Source organism: Zootoca vivipara, chromosome 1 (genome assembly GCF_965207765.1).
Source record: "Zootoca vivipara chromosome 1, rZooViv2.hap1.1, whole genome shotgun sequence".
NCBI classification, from domain to species: Eukaryota; Metazoa; Chordata; class Lepidosauria; order Squamata; family Lacertidae; genus Zootoca; species Zootoca vivipara.
Window position 1 is genome coordinate 95,684,581 of NC_142582.1, and position 17,411 is coordinate 95,701,991.

General features: G+C 41.2%; 1 protein-coding gene across 1 annotated transcript; it reads right to left on the reverse strand.

The window, feature by feature from the left end:
* Positions 1-617: 617 nt before the first annotated feature.
* Positions 618-13,752, reverse strand: TSLIG3B (tRNA splicing ligase complex subunit 3B). Its single transcript, XM_035110618.3, has 8 exons — positions 13,666-13,752; positions 11,055-11,203; positions 9,647-9,781; positions 8,286-8,470; positions 7,271-7,351; positions 6,915-7,031; positions 4,956-5,123; positions 618-4,272 (listed from the first exon to the last, which is right to left on the reverse strand). The coding sequence occupies exons 1-8, from the start codon at positions 13,728-13,730 to the stop codon at positions 3,976-3,978; spliced, it is 1,197 nt and encodes a 398-aa protein (XP_034966509.3). The 5' UTR covers positions 13,731-13,752; the 3' UTR covers positions 618-3,975.
* Between the last annotated feature and the right edge of the window lie 3,659 nt (positions 13,753-17,411).

Genomic DNA, 17,411 nt, shown 5'->3' on the forward strand with positions numbered 1-17,411 from the left:
TTCAGAGCAGACAAAAGAAAACACCTTCACACGGTGCATAGGCAAATGAGTGAATTTGTTGCCACAAGTTGTAGTGATGGCCACCAATTTGTATCGCTTTAGAAATACTAATTCATGGGGGATAAGGATGTCAGTGGCTATGTTCTGCCTCCAAATATTAGTTGCTGAGACTCACAAATGCTTATGAGATTCCTATAGGCCTCTAGCTTTTTGCATGATCCAGAAGGGCTCTTGTATTACCAGAGATGAGACATCTTTTTCAGCCTGAGGGGCCACATCTTCTAGGGCTGCATGCAAAAATTGATCATGGCCACTCTACATTTGCACATTCTGCATGCAAAGCTGATGTTCTACCACTGAGCTATGACTGTCCCTTCCTGGAGATCTGGGGTGTGTGTGGTGCAATTGCCAGCTGTGAAGGGAGACTGCTTATGATGCAATGTTACAGAAAAGCGTGCATACAGAAAAATAGAAGTTGCCCTGATCTACCACATTGTGTTATTTAATTTCAAGCAACATTGCCACTACCATCCCCCATACTGCTGTTCCTGACCACAGGCCTGTCCCTCTTGCAGACTGTAGCTAAATGGTATTGAATGTACAAAAAGCTACATTGATGACAGCTTTACAGTACTTTATTTCTCAGTGCTCACAGGTGTAAACAACCTATTTCTTAAAAACAAAATACTCTCCAGTTGGTTGTCAAAAAAACACAAGGTTTTCACTAGGTCCACAAGCATTTTAAAAGGAAAGTGTTCAAACATAAATGGAATTGCTCTTAACACAAAACTATTTACAGAAAATGTGTTTCACAAAATACACTTCAGGTTTAAAACGTACAAAAAAAACTGATTTATAGAAACGTTCAAAAACCAAGCAAGTTTAATTTATTGCATTTTTTTTTAGGTTGACAGACACACCAAAACTGCCAGTAATTTACTGTTTTAACTTTCTGGTGAAATATATTGTGATTTGCAAAGGGTAAGGAATATTTTAAAAAAGTAGTTTACATTTTAAAAAATGGAGTAATGTCTTGGGGTGGAATTTACTTAATGCTGTCAAGGGAAGCCCTGTGCAAAGAGACTCAGGCTTTCTCCAACCTCTGGCTCACAGAACCACAGAACAGCATGTAGGGGAGAGGGGGTGGCTCCGTCTGGCAAGCTGATCATGCTTGGGCAGAGAGAATATTTTGAATATTCCACCCTTAGCTTTTTTTCCCTTCTAGCTGGGGATAGTTGTATAACCTGCTCTCCACATATAGCTAACTAAAAACACCAACTCTGTACTATCTAACAGCTAGAATGTGCTTAGGATATGTGTGTATGTAACTGTACGCAAGGCAGAAGGACAAAAACTCATTTTTCTCCCAGGGAAAGAAATGCAGGAAAGAGGCTCCCAACTCAGTTACAGTGGAACCTCAGTTTTCGAACGTAACCCATTCCGGAAGACCGTTCGACTTCCGAAATATTTCAAAAACAGAGGATCAACGGGCAGTCGGCAAAACCCATTGAAAAAAAACGGAGAAACGCGCCTCAGAAGCAGTTCAACTTCCAAGGCGCGTTCAAAAACGGAAGCAATTACTTACAGGTTTTCAGCATTCAGGCGTCGAATCGTTCATTTTCCAAGATGCTCGAAAACTGAGGTTCCACTGTACTATTCTTTTGCTTGCTCTAGTGGTTAGCTCTGTCAAATATTTCCAGCCCCCTGTGCTTACTTAGATACTGCTAGGAAGCAAGGATGGTGTAAGTAAAGAATGACATCAGGTGAGAAGGGAAAGTTGCAAGGACATTTCCAGGTCCATGCACAAACATTTCATTCCTTCCTTCTCAACAGCCAACTCTGGTAGAACACACTGGGAACCTGTTCGTTTTATTGTAAGTTCGTGGTATATACTATAGGTCAATTTTATGGAACTCCTGATGTTTGTAATTTTGTCTTATCCATATTCTGGTCTGCGACCGTATTAATAAATTCATTCATTCATTCATTCTTATCCATATTGGTTATGGTATTGGCAATTAGGCTCACCAAATCAAGTGGTGTGCAAACCCTTCCTTTCAACTTAGAAGCAGTAAGAGTTGGTGGGTATCCTCCCAACAGTTTTGCTGCGCTCCCTGAATCCTCCTCGGCTACAAGGTTGGGAGGAAAGTTTGGAGCAAGAGGCCCCACCTCTTGGAGAAAAGAGAGGGGAGGGGAGTTACCTGTAGCCGCTGCTCAGTGGTGGGTCTCTATGCCGCACCATCAAGCATCAGCAGAAGTTTGCACTATCCCCTTTTCTTTCTCACAGGAAAGAGAAGTGAGGAGATGAAGACACCTTCAGCAGCTACTCAGCAATGAGACTTGGCCATGCATCAGGTGAAGCTGGAATACTTTCCTCCGGTGTTTCCTATAGGAAAGGAGGAATCTTTTTTTGCTGTTGGGAGAAGGTGTTTGCTTGTAGCCAGCCAGCCAGCCAGCCAGCAGAAATAGCCTGGCAATCACAATTGTTGGCTTGGCTAGTAAGGCCAACCAAAAACGCAGACCTCCAATTATCGCCACTCCAAAAAAAATACAGACTCGCATCCCCCCCAGCATTTTCATGGAAACCTCCTGCAGTTTTAATTTTGAATCAGAGGGCATTATAGCTGGTATTGATTTCTAATTTTTTCATAAATGTTTTGAAGAAATTGGGGGCCAAATCTAACATACAATGCTTCCCACATTCTTCTTTATAGGAGGGAATCACTGCAATTTGAAAACTTACAAAGAAAATTTTATACTCTGTTTTATTTTGTTAATGCTCATGTTTCCGAAGCTTCTCATATTACATAAAAATCCAGATCTCATAGAGTCAAAAAACCCAATTGCTTCTTTAACCACTATTCTACACTTAAAACATTTAAGGCCATTGCACACATGGAACGTTTTCTACGTAGATATCACTTCTATACAGAAAACCTTGCATGTTCTCTGGACTCACAGTCTCTCACAGACGCTGCATATTCACCTCACAGGAACTCCCTGCTAACCATGGTTTTAGACCACATATAAATAATCACGTCTGGCAAATGCACACATGTACATGCAATGTCTTAAAAGGAAGTCGCATGTGGAGGAAAGCTATCATGTGCAAAGTGATTTATAGGGAACTGAGTATTGTAATTTTCAAAAAAGCATGACCAACATAATTCAAACATTCCCCAGGGCTGCAACAGTTTAACATAAAGGTACAGCAACTTGGGCTGTCAGTGGAACTTTTGCAATCAATGTCCCTACCATCTGCCAAGGCTATAATAAAAAAATAGGTTGTGGGATATTGAATGCCAGGAACTAACAGTAGCAGCAGAGAAAACATGTTGCCCTCTGCACTTTCAACTTTCTTGGGCACATGAAATTAACCACAATTATCTCGAGTTCTTGCTTAACCCCCAATAAAGAAGGGCATTTCCGCTGGCCAGGTTCAACTCAAATCCATCAACCCTTCTCTGGGGAAAGTTCTCGGGCATGGTGGAAGGAGAATTTGCCCATGTGAAGACCACCTGGTGGAAACCCTTACACATATGGTTCTTAAATGTAAACTATATGCTGATCTCCGCCAGCAATTCCTAGACCAACTCTGCATCCCCAAATGGAAACCAGAGTTGGAGGTCATACATTTTCTACTACTGAGGAATGATCAGGAGCTCACCAAGTTAGTTGCTAAATATCTCTATTTGGTTTTCTGTCATCAAAACACATTGCAGACATCAGATCTCCCTGGAGACCTAGAGATGTGACGATCGACTGCTTTGCCTCTTTTCTTTTGGCTAATGTTTTGTGCCACTGGGGAGGTGGTATTTCTGTATTGATTTGTTATGCATGTTTGTATGTTATGCCAATAAAAGGTTTGATGATGATGAAGAAGATGATGATAATTCAAACATCATGCTGCAAAGTCAGCTATAATTTATCCCAGACTCTCAATGAACCGTTTGTGTCAGTTAACATTTAGTGGTATCAGTATCTCCTGTAGCCTCCTCCCCCTCCCCTTCCACCATATGACTCACCATACCCACCTCTCCCACCGTAGCCTCCTCCCCTCCCTTGAAAACCCCCTCCTCCTCTCCAACCTCCACCCCCTCCTCCTCCTCTACCACCACCCCCTCCCCCCCAGCCGCCACCCCCTCCTCCTCGACCTCCTCTTCCACCTCTACCACCACCATCTTGCCTCTTCTGCCAAGGGGGCATTTCAGGTGGTGGTGGATCAATTTCTGTTGGTCTGCCTCCACGATCCGGTACTCTTCCCATCAAGACCTGTAATGGAAGCAAACTTTTTAAATTTTATTTTGGTACATTTCTATTCCATATTTCCTCCATCACTGAGCACATGGGGCTTCCAGGGGATGCTCTGAGATCTACAGCTATAGGGTGGCATACAAATTTAATAAATAATCCAATGATGATAATAATAAAGCCAGAGGAATTCAGATTCCTGAGTGCACAGTTACCAACCTCATTAGATATCCAGGAAGACATTCAATTAATTATTAAGCACATCACACATTAGACAGGTGAAACTCGGAAAATTAGAATATCGTCGAAAAGTGCATTTATTTCAGTAATGCAACTTATTATTTGTTATTTTTCTTTTAATTTTTACAAATGCTTTCTTTTGGAAATTCCACAGTAATAAAACAAATAGTTACAATAATACAAAAATAAACATCACTATTACATTTCATTAATTACATTCCATTTATAATTGACCCGCCTAACGACAAATAAGTACAATTACAACAAATAAAGGCTTGACATATCTTGCTTTGCATGTCATGCATCTATCTCATATATTGGTTTCACCTTTTAAGCTGCATTACTGAAATAAATGTACTTTTCGACGATATTCTAATTTTCTGAGTTTCACCTGTATATTATGAATGGTTGGGTCAGCTCAAGAGGGCTCCTAAAGCTCATGTTGCATGAGGGGGAAATCATACCTTATTGATGGAGCAAATGGTCTTTTCTCGTGATGATCCACTGCTTGTTCTTATGATCTTCGACAAGTCTTCACGAGCTGCTAGAAGATGGGCTAATGAAATAGTTGATTTAGCAGTGAGTCCATAACGTTTGGGTTGATAAATCCTTGCAATGTCATCTGTTTTCACCTTAAAAATAAATGTAGACATATTGCAGAGTTGCAGAAATGTTAAAACAAAAGCGGGGAGCACTTTAAGTTTACACTTCTGTCCAATATGCCGCGTGTTCCTTTTTGCAGTCTAGGATCACATAAGGTCCTTGCAACAAGAGGAACAGCTGGCCGAACGCCTTAGCAACATTTGTCGCTATTTGAGTAATGCTATAGATGAGGAAGGTTGCAGTTAGGAGGTAAAATGAATCATGTGTGCATTCAGAGCTTTATTTTAAGGTGTTGTTGTTTTTGCTTCATAGCTCCCACTGCCAATGTTGAAAGCCAGTTTTCAGTTTAAGCAGCAGCTTGTGTCTTCAGCTGCCAGCACTCATGCAGAAGGAATTTCAAAGAAACTGCAGTTGCGCACATAGTTCTTGGCTATATGTACACCTTTGAACTGGTATTAATAACAGAAAAATATCTAATACAATCCCTTTTAAAAAACCCATCCCACTAGTAAATGGGATATAAACCTCATAATGGAATATAAAAAGGGAAATTAGAAAAGACGGGAATTACGATTTATGGGACTGAACATAGTAGGATATGCAAACTACATTAAGAAGATACATGTCAATATATAAATATGGAGAAATTAACTTTCATAAAAAATACAAGTACTAAATATCAAAATGTAAATACAGTGGTACCTCTACTTACGAATAACTCTACTTGCAAATGTTTCTACTTACGAATGGAGCTCCGTCCGCCATCTTGCATGCGGTTTAGATAGGATTTTTTCTACTTACGAATTTTTAGATAGGGTTGCTTCGACTTACGATTTTTTTTCTCCCAATGCATTCCTATGGGATTCGACTTACAATTTTTTTCAACCGAGAAATGTGTGTTCGGAATGCATTAAATTCGTAAGTAGAGGTACCACTGTAATAGGAAATATAGAACTCAAATGGAACGATGGCAACTGTCAGGGGGACTCCCTACAGGGAGCCTCCCCCCGTCATCCTGACAAGCACTTCGCCCAGCAAGAGCGGTAGAAGTGGGTCAGGCGGGGGAGATGAGGAGAGAGCAGAATGGAGGGAAGGCTCAGTGAGGTATCAGAGCCCCTGCACTGCCCTAGCCCACAAGTCAAGGAGGGAGCACAGCCGCTTCCGGCGCCCTAATTGAGGCGCGTGTCCAAACGCAGGGTGAGAGAGTGGCGTTTTGGGGGGCCCAAGCTATTATGCTGGCCCCGGAGCAGAAGGGCGCCAATGCCAGATTCTGCGAGTGACTAGGAGGTCATGTTTTCTGTTATCTCTGCACTGTAAATAGTATGCACAGTAAAACCCTTAAAGACAAAGCAGACTGGAGCGTCTTTACTCGGGAGTAGCCGCAACAATCCCCTGACAGCAACTATAACGCGAACAACAAGGATGACCAAAGAAGACAGAAGAAAGAAGAAGGGAAGTCATTTAGTTGGGATTAAGTGGATAATGGGAATTGTTTATAATTTGTGTAATCTATAGGATGTTTAGCATGTATAACAGGAAAATGTAAGAATCAATATGTGAAATACAAGATAATTTACGAAACGTAAAACAAAATAAAAAATGTAAGATAGTATATTTAACAAATACAATAAAAATTATATTTGAAAAAAAACAAAACACCCCACAATGCCCTTGAATGTAGAGAGGAACCAGTAACTGGGATTCTCTCTAGTATTTACAATATAAAACTGTTATGTTAACAAATTGTGCATCATCAATTAAATGCTTAGGGAACCACAGAAGAATCAGCTACCAGGAAGTTGACGATAAAACATGTTTACCTTTGCTCTATCGGACCAACCAAAGGACTGTACAGTTACGTCTAAGCGCTTCATTAACATACGACGCCGGCATTCATATTCACCGAGAAGAGTCTCGTTTATTTTTTCCAACCTTCCCTATGGCATTGAAGCACAAAACAGTTCAATAGCAGTCTAAAATGCAGAAAATACTTTAAATAGCCACAACACTTTTCAACTGCAGATGCTACAAATTTCCCCTTTTACGTCAAAAATCATAGAATAATGCATTCAATTTTGATCCAAATAAAAGACAGAAAAGCAAAAAGCAGCAATCAATTTTGGCAGGTATTTGTATGCTATTGAATATAAAAGTGGGAAAAAAACTTAATTATTACCGTTTGTTCTGAATTCAAAGGAGTTTTAAGCAGAGATTTGCCCACATAAGTGTTTGGAATTTTTGATAAAATGTCCTTAACCTGAAAAATTAAAACATATATATATTTATATAAAACCAATTACAAGAATCCTGTGTATCTACCGTACATAGTGACACTAAAGTACAATAGAATTTCCACTAAGACAATTGGATCCTTTCTCTCAATGTCATCTTATGAGATGATTCACACAGGCAAGCCAGATGCTTCTTCCCCCTCACCACATGACTGACTCCTCCTGCCTGTGCCCAAGTATGGGAGAATGCCGCGTTCCCTGGCTGGTTCACTTAGGGGTGAAACACTACCTTTATTCTTCAGCTGCTGTTGTGAGAAGATGCTAGGTGCTGTAAGCAAGGGGAGAGCAGCGTGGAGAGGGTTCAAAGGGCAGGCAAAACAGCTACCACACATAAGAGCTGCCACAGTCATCTAGACTTCTTTCTGGGTTCCTGCGCAGATTTCTTCACACATGAAGGGACATCTAATGAGGAAAGGGGTTGTATGGCTCTCCTTACCAATGCAGGCTCCATCCCTACCATCCACACCGGAGGGTGGGGTGGGGGGAATCACAGAACTGTAGAGTTGGAAGGGACCAAGGTGGGGGGCTATGGGCAGCAACTATGCAGGCTTCCCCTGATGCTATAATTCTTTCCAGTTTAACAAAAGCATGGGGCATTTCAGAGCAACTACTAGCTCTGTCATTCTTCTAGAAAAAGGGGTGTCAGAACTCACCACCTTTGTTTTAGAATGGCAACGGTGCCCACCTGAGAGGTGCCAGAACTCACCTGAGAGGTGTTGGAACTGAGTTCTGGCAAGTTCCCACTGAAAAAAAATATCCTAAGCAGGTATCCTATCTGCCTGTCACCCTGAGAATGCCCTTTCAACTCCTTGGTTGTTGTTTTTTTACAGGGGACTGGGGCTGTGCAGGTGTACAAAACTAATACTATCGGCACTCAAATGTAGAAAATACACGCTGTACCTTTGACTCTATATTGCTTAATAAGACCGGAATATCAGAAGATGAAGGTGATGACTTTGGTAGACCCAGGACGTCGCAGATCATTTGGATTTCTTGGTGGATGTCATTATTCTTCGTCAAATGAGAACTTTTACGTTCTTTCAATTTCAGTATCTGCAAAGCCTGAAGTTCTGTGCTTAAAAATACTGGAGGTGGGGGGAAAAAATAGGTAAAAGCTAGAGGAGGTGTTTCAATAAGCAAACCAGTAAGATTAATGCTCTACGATCAGAATTGGGTGGGGATGTAAATATGAAAATTAAACAAGATGCGAATAAAAAATGGAAAAGAATTTAGAAGCAATGTCAATGTTACGACTTTTTCAGCCCAAGGGCTGCAGAGACCAGGCAGTGAGCAACCTTGCAGGGGCCACATGCCAATGGTTGGCAGGACCAGAGGCAAAAGTGGGTGGAGCCACAGATGGGTGGAGCCAGGCCTTTGGAATGTGGGTGGAGCCTGACCTTTGGAATGCTGCCTGCTGCACTGCCATGCAAAAGTCAAAGATCCCCCTCTTCCACCCATTTCTATCCAGGCAAGCAAGATGTGTCATTGTTTCAATCCAATGACACATTTCAGCCAGCAAAAGCACTTGAGGGCAGGGACAGTGAGGGGCGGGGCTTGGGGAGAGGGGGAGTGGCCTGGGAATAGTCCCAGGGGCCAAACAGTGGGCTGAAGAACTGCACAAGGAAGGGTTCCACACCCTTGCTACAACTGTTGCACATAATGTTTTAAGTAATAATGAACGATGAAAAATGCATCTGAAATATATTTTGAAATAAACTTCCTTTTCAGATTATAAATCAGTCAATAATTTAATGACGTGTTAGGAAATCCACATCTAGAGAAAGCATTGTCCCCTTCCCCCCCCCCCATAGAGGAAATAATCTGTTGGTTGGTTTATACTGACCTATCCCGTCGCAATTACTTGGAGAAAAATCGGCAAGAACCAGGCTGCACTCTAGAAAGGAGCATCTGGTCTAGAAATAATGTTTGCCTGATTCCAATCAGAGCCCAGGTCACACAAACCTTTCTCTGCCCAGTAATAAATGCAGAAATGTAACAGGGTAGAAGAAGTCAGCAGTGGAAACCAGCCCTGTGACTTCCTGACAGGCAGGTGTATGGCAGTATAAAGTGGACCCTTTTTGTTCAGTTGCAAATTATTGTACCCAGGTTTCAAACACTATTCTCTGTTGCCATGCGGCTATTGCAATGCATATGACTGGATGCAGGCTGCACAATGCCAGAAAAAGTGGGCCTTTTCTGTCTCCAGAATGCTGTGTGAAACAAAACAGTCACCTGTAAAACTGCAAACAGAAGTAACTTACATAGGACTTTAAGACAATCTTCTTTCTTTTTTAACCGCTCTTTAATTTCTCCAGACACAAGTGTTGAATATGGACAAGCCAGCTCTTTTAAAAAGCCGCTCATCTCAAGCTGTAAACTTTCAACGTCTTCACCACCTTTAACAGAACATAGGGGAAGAAAAAGTCATATACTAAAAAAAAAACCCCTGATATCAGGTTCCAGCTCTGGTGCTCTAAAATAACAATTGGGAACCAGGTGAACTAATTCAGAAAAAAATATCACAATTGCTCTTAGGATTTTTAAGTAACATTTTGCTGGGGGAAAAACTAATTTTAAAAATCAGAATAACGTGATGCTCTGAACTAATATCATATCCTCCAGAATTAAGTCAGTCCAACAAAAAGACAGAATGAATGGCACAGAAACACAACTTGAATTTATTTTTGTGCAGGGTATTTTGTCTTTCGCAGCAGCAAAGAACAACAAGTATAATCCTATTACCGTATTGGCCCAAATATAAGCCGCACCCAAATATAAGCCACACCTTTAAAATTGGAGGGGGGGGAAAGGAAAACAATAAAAAATACCGAAATATAAGCCGCTCCATTCTTCGCTGCGTACCAGGGGTGGGGTGGGGGAGCCGCGCTGCGTTGCCGCCGGCCTTTTCCCTTCCTTGCTCTCTCCCTTCCCAGCCTTGGGGCAGAGGACGGGGGACTACGTGCCGGGGTTTCTTATTTGCACATTTGCTGATACCAAAGCAGACTTTATATTAAATGTGTGTGCCACTGTATGTCTGATTTTCCACCATTCAGGTATGCGGAGGGAGCCTCCACAGATACAAGAGGTTCCCGGCTCTGCAGAATTTCACAAGCAAAAAGGCAACTGAAATCGACACAGTGTGTGTGTAGCTAGTATGTTTCTCTCCACTGCCTCAACTCACGCGTGATACCTTTCCTGCATTCCATTCATTACACCTGAAAAAGACTAGGGTCTCTTTTTGTCTGCCTTTGCAGGGAGAAGTCTGGTACAGTACCTTTCCTGCTTTAAGGTGCTTGAGTTTAGGTTCAAGCAATGAAGGCTTTAGGGTCATGTTCACTAGTATAAAAGAATTCTCTTAATTTTTTGAGTAGATGATCAGTTCAACCCTGTTCAATCAGGTGACAAGACAAACACAATTTCCCTCCTTTGATAATACTGTACATCCAGTTCCACAGGTCAGAAAGACTGTAGAAGCATCACAACTTTTCATCATTAATCGTGTTAATATCACAGCAGAATGTCAAAAATTATTTCAAGTATCTCCACAACACATTTATTTCCAAAGTGAAACATTCATGAGATGTTTATAGATAAATTACAAAATGGAAAGCTATGACAAACACACAAACAAGATTCCAACAGATTTAAATCAAAATCATGCCAAATTACCAGCTGTTGAGGAGATGCTTTCTTCCAAGTCACACAATGGCTGTATTTGGGAACTTAACCAAACACAAAGATCGCAGAAGTCTTGTGAAGCCAGACCACTCTCGGCTGCTTTATTAAGGGCATCTTCATCCAAAAGAGGGCCTTTGTACCTGGGGAGCAAAATACAGAATGCAAAACATATGACCTAACTACAGGAATTAAAATTTAAAAGTAGAAAAAATGTTTCACTGTGGAATTTATGCAGTCATTCACAAATATTCCTTTATTGAAAGGTAAGAGTGTATTATTGTTGGATAGTTGAGCTTGTGCAATTAAAGTGGTTGCAAATCAAAAATAACTCTTTTTGTTTACCCATTTTTAAAATGTTTACTGCAAACAGAACTTCAATACGGACATGTTTTAGAGACAACAAATCTGTACAATATGCAGAGGAGTGCCTAATGTAAAATTACACCTCTCAACATTATTTTGTGTAGTAATAAAAGAATTGGCTGGGGGGGGGGTTGGCTGGGGTGGGGGTGGGGAACAACTTTACTTCTTACCATTATGTCATTTGTTCCTTCCATCTCTTGACTCCACAGAAATGAATTAAACCATTATTTTTATTATTTATTAAGGCCACAACCAAATGTTTATTATATGAGTTTTAATCTATCAAATAAATTCACATATGGGATGAAAGCATATTATTCTGAAATAGTTTTATCTTAGAAGAACCATTCCTCCTGTGTGTGAGAAATGAGAATGCCTCTTTTAACATGCATTTATATGCACACTGTATTCAAATAATTAAAAAAATCAAAGTCTTCTGCCTGATTAATCAGAGGCATTTTTTAAAAAGTCAACTACAAGTTTGTAAATTTGTTGTTTCAAATGGATGGAAATCCTATTGCAGTTTTTGTACTAACATTTTTAAAGAATGTCAGCAATGTTTCAACATGTTGCCAATAACTGTATCAAATGCCAAGCGTAACTCCACACGTTGCATTCCAAGGCATACACCTAGGTTATTCTAAATGCATCATACAGACTATGTAGTACTTCAAATATCAAAGGCAATATGCCTTTGACTAGTTGCTGCTGGAGAGAAAAACAGGCTGCAGGACCAGATGGGCTTTTGCTATGAACTTTCCAGGATGTTCATCAAAGCTTGAACTGTAACAAGCACCTATAACATTATTGGATACATGTGAACTTCTGATTCACCTGCCACTCCATACAGAAGCAAGTACAGTACAAGCCAACACACACAGTTATGCATGGAGTATTGTGCTGCTGCTGTGTGTGAAATCAATGAAAAGAAAGCAACACTGTATGTAATTAAGAATGAAATACTGTACAAAAATTCATTTAAAACTCCCATCTGTGAAAAAATGTTAAGAGTTTACAGTTGCAACATTTGACCTACACCCTGACTATACATTGTGCCCCCCCCCCATTTTTTACACACTTCTCTAATGCTTGTTGTATGGAATCTCGTTTTGAGTCTAGTTTTGCCACATGCCAACTTCTCATTCAGGTACAACACACATGGGGCATGAAGAAGATAAAAGGTCCCTGGAATATGGTAGCATACATGGCAAACTATAAAACCTGGGGGTTCTTCCATCTCAAGATGTACATTTTCTTCCCCATCAAGAAAGTGCAAGCCAGTGCAGTTAAATAAGTTTAAAGCTGCAATAACTAAGCAACTTTACTTGGAAGCTGTGACACTGAAACTGCAGGTCTTTCTTCCTTGTGATCATGTTAGGAGGAATGGGCTGCCAGTGGGACATCAGTATATAATCATTTGTACCCACTGATTTTTACTTTCAATTATTGCAAGACTACTAAGGTGTTCTACCAACCTAACTTCCAGCCATTCTTCCTTTTTCTTTTTTTAAAATGCATACCTTTTGCATGTATTACCAAAGTTCTTTGGTCAAAGCGGGAGCACTCCTATTCAACCAATCAAATTAGCACACATTTGGAAGCGATAAATACTGCTCCAACAGATAAATACTGCTCCAACAGAACCGACTCAGCAGTTGGTACTCAGTGAGCAATCAGGACTCTGTGCCTGTTAAACAGATGACGCTGCGAAGTTGAGGAACAAACGTCTACCTCCTCTTATTATTCCTTAATACTTGGATATTTTTTATTATTACTATTACTATAATTTATATACCGCCCTATTCCCGGAGGTCTTTGTTTTCTTTTAAAAAAACCTGTATTCACAACAAACAGTTTGATTTCTCTCCCAGCCTTGATCAGCAGAATAAGAGCAGCAGAGATTTTTTGGAAGCGCGTCACGCGCGGGAAAATGCCGCGCTTCGTCCACCACGGGCTCCACGAACAATCATCCCACTCACACGTGGGTCAAAGGGGAGGCCAAGGGGAACCCCGGGATTTCAGAGGGAGCGAAGGCACTGGCGGCGAGTATTGAAAAGGGGTGCTAGTACTACTGCATTTGAAAAGGGGTGCCTTTATTTGAACCGGATTGCGTGTGCATCCCCGAGCGGCCCTCCTTTCCAGCCGGCCTGCCCGCCCGCCAGACCACCTCTCTGCAGCGGGACCCCAGCCCCTTGCCCTCTCCCCCCCCCGATCTCCGCGTCGCCTTCGCCCCTCTCACCCCAGAGCCTCGAGCGAGTCCAGGATGTCGCACTCCATTTTCAGATCCTGCGCCGGTGCCTTCATTGCCCGCAGCCGCCTCGGCCCCGCCCCCGAGAACGCCAGCCATCCGGCGCGCCGCTCAGACGGGCCCGGCTACCCTCCCGCTGCCCAGCCATTTGGTTCCTCCTTGCAGTTCCTGTAAAGCGCCTTTACAGATTAATCCCGATAAATCCGCGTCGTTGCTAGGAATTTGGAAAAGGGAGGAAGGAAGAACCATGCGCATTTGGGTGTGCATGATATTCCGCATAATCAGCAGCAGCAGCAGCTGCGCGAAATCTGTTCAGAGAGCCGCTTTAGATTAGGCGGAGTCAGCTCAAGCTTCTCAGCGTGCAAACTTCCCTGCAAAGCCTGCTCGCTTCAGTCTTTATTTTCCCACCATTGCCGGATTTACGTACAAGCTAAACAAGCTATAGTTTAGGATTCACTTCCTTTGGGGGCTCCCCAAAAAATTTAAAGGGGAAAAAAACCACTGGATGTACATTTTCAAAATGTAAGATAGAAAACAAATAAAACCTACATGCAGCAGCAGTGGCAAATGGCTTTAGATACCTCTTAGGTGCATAAATTACCATATAGCATATATTCAACACAAAAAACAGCGGCAATTTGTTGTTGACAAAGGACAGCTGGACATATAAAGGACCCCATTACCTTCAGTAGCTTACGGCCTCATCAAACCTAAATCCGGCCCTGCCAATGCCTAACATTTGCCTGTTGCCCGACGCGACATGCATCTACTCTGAAGTCAGTCCTGTTGAGTTCAAAGCAAGGACATAAATAGTTCCTTTTTAACTAGGCCTTTGGTTGATTTGATTTGATTGACATCCTATGCCCTTTAAAATATGCTGGGGTTTTTGGGGGGGGCGGGGAGGGTGTTATTGGGTTGTTTTTATTTTGATTATGTATTTTGTGGTTTTATATTTTGATTTTATTCTGCAAACCTCCCTGAGACCCGCGAGTATAGGGCGGTATATAAATTCAAATAAAAATAGAAATAAGAATAACACTTCCAGATAAATAGGCACAGAACTGCAGCCTAAATCTTCCGTTTCCCCCGTTCAACACAAGCCTATTCGGGAAAGGTTAAACCAATGTTCTTAAGTGTGGTTATGTGAACATCGGTGGATATGTGAATAATAATGTTTGCTTAAAGAAAAACAAGCACATTCTCTTAAAAATGGATAATATACTTGAATAGCAAGGAGAGAGGCAAAAGCCTAGAACTTGATTCATTTTCTGTCTAAAGGGGCAATAATGAACTGGGCCAAAACTAATCAAATGAATTTCAGTAGCTAAAGAGGAAAAGGTCAAAGTTTCTACACTTAGGCAGGAAGACCCAGCTGCACAAATATAAGATGGGGGACACCTACTAGTAGTACTTGTGGAAATGATCTATAAGCTGAACATGAGTCAACAGTGTGATGCAGACCCCAGAATTTTGACTCTCTTTTGCGGAAAAAAGGTTCCTCACCCCTAGAATATTGTCTCTTTGAAAGCTATTGTCTGTTGGCGGCTGTGTTTGTATGAGAGACTTCCATCAGACCACAACTGTGTTTAAGGCATGAGCCATTGAAGTTCTGAAGAATATAGTGCTTTCCTTCTCTTTGAAGGTGGTAAATCCCTGATTGAGTTTCCTATACTTAAACATCATTTTAATTAGCGTGAAGGAACATGCTAACTCTTCACTATCCCAAGGCTATTTTAAAAAATATAAAAGCTTTCAGGTTATAAAGATAGGTTGGAGTATGTTAGTTCTGCAGGGTACATTTAATTTGTTGATAGATTATGTTGCAGATTAAGCTGTCACAGAAACTGTCTTGTCAAAAGCCTGATGAGTAGGTATCATCGCAGTGGCATGTTTTGTATTTGATCTCTGATTAAGCTTCACACCTCTTGGAATGCAGGTCTGAACAACTCTCTTTCCACTCTACAAAGGAACTGGTCAGACAGGTGTTTTGTTTCTCCTTGTCTTTATGGTATTCTGCATCTTAGTAATAAGCCTGGGATGATTAATACATTACTTTTATTATATTTTGGGAGAAAGCTGATGAAATGACTGGTTATGCAATCTGAACAACTATCCAGATCATATATGGGCTGAACTCACCACGGGCAAATCACTGAAGTCTTTCTGTTTAAATAATTAGTACAGTACTGAGCAGAAAATTATCCGCCACTAGAGGTCATCACAGTGTTAGCAGCAAAGAGAAGAGAACAAGAACTTGAAAAACAATTTTGCTATCCTTTGTATGTTTATTCAAAAGTAAATCCCATTTATTTCCATAAGGTTTGCTTCCAGGAATAGCATTGCACCCCTCAGTTGCCCTATTCAGTTTAAAAACGATTTAATAAATTTCAAAATATAAAAGATGGTGATAGTTTTGAAAGCACATGGTGGTTTATTGTTAGAAAAACAGATGAACTAAAAAGAGAAGACCTCTTCTTAAATGTTGGTGATCAGAGAATTCAAGCTAGTGGTTAGATTTTAAAAATAACAACTAACCAACAAAGATTTAATTGAGTTACATTAAGGTATTCTTAATGATGTTCTATTTCATGCATACCTAACAATCCATTGTATACAGCCAGGCCCTACGTTACAGCTCTACAGACAGAGACTCACCTAAGAGATCTACAGCAAACCTTTTTAGAACTAAAATATCCACCCAATGAAGTTAAACAACAGATCAACAGAGCCAGACTGATACCCAGAGAGAACTTGCTGCAAGACAGACCCAAAAAAGAAAATAACAGAACACCACTAGTAATACAGCTCCCAAACTAAAACAGTACAGCGCATGATCAGAGATCTACAACCTCTCCTAGACAATGACAGTTCTCTTTCTCAAGCTCTGGGAGGAAGACCTTTCATTGCCTACAGACAGCCACCCAATCTTAAGCAGCTCCTCACCCACAATAATACAACCACCAGACTTAACATGGACACTGGTACCAGAGCCAGCAATAAACCTAGATGCCAACTTTGCTGCCACATACACCCGGACAACACCATCACTGGCCTCAACAACATCAAACATACCATCTCAGGACTATTTAATTGCTCATCTTCTAACATTGTGTATGCCATCAAATGCCAATGGTGCCCTTCAGCTCTCTATATTGGACAAACAGGCCAAATCCTACGCCAAAGGATAAATGGACATAAATCTAACATCAGGAATCACAAGACACAAACCAGTAGGAGAACACTTCAATCTCCCAGGACATTCCATACAAGATATCAAAGTAGCTGTTTTATTACAGAGGAGGGCAAGCAAAATGGTCAAAGGCCTGGAAACGATGCCTTATGAGGAAGGCTTAGGGAGCTGGGTATGTTTAGCCTGGAGAAGAGAAGGTTAAGGGGTGATATGATAGCCATGTTCAAATATATAAAAGGATGTCATATAGAGGAGGGAGAAAGGTTGTTTTCTGCTGCTCCAGAGAAGCGGACACGGAGCAATGGATTCAAGCTACAAGAAAGAAGATTCCACCTAAACATTAAGAAGAACTTCCTGACAGTAAGAGCTGTTCGACTGTGGAATTTGCTGCCAAGGAGTGTGGTGGAGTCTCCTTCTTTGGAGGTCTTTAAGCGGAGGCTTGACAGCCATCTGTCAGGAATGCTTTGATGGTGTTTCCTGTTTGGCAGGGGGTTGGACTGGATGGCCCTCGTGGTCTCTTCCAATTCTATGATTCAGTGAAACATGA

Bases quoted from the DNA above. Each gene is read 5' to 3' on its own strand.
- TSLIG3B (XM_035110618.3), bottom strand. From the start codon at position 13,730: ATGAAGGCACCGGCGCAGGATCTGAAAATGGAGTGCGACATCCTGGAC. The intron at 9,782-11,054 runs GTAATTTGGCAT...GTTCTGTTAAAG, and splicing joins AAGCATCTCCTCAACAGCTG to GTGGTGAAGACGTTGAAAGT. The intron at 5,124-6,914 runs GTAAACATGTTT...TTTATTTTTAAG, and splicing joins GTTGGTCCGATAGAGCAAAG to GTGAAAACAGATGACATTGC.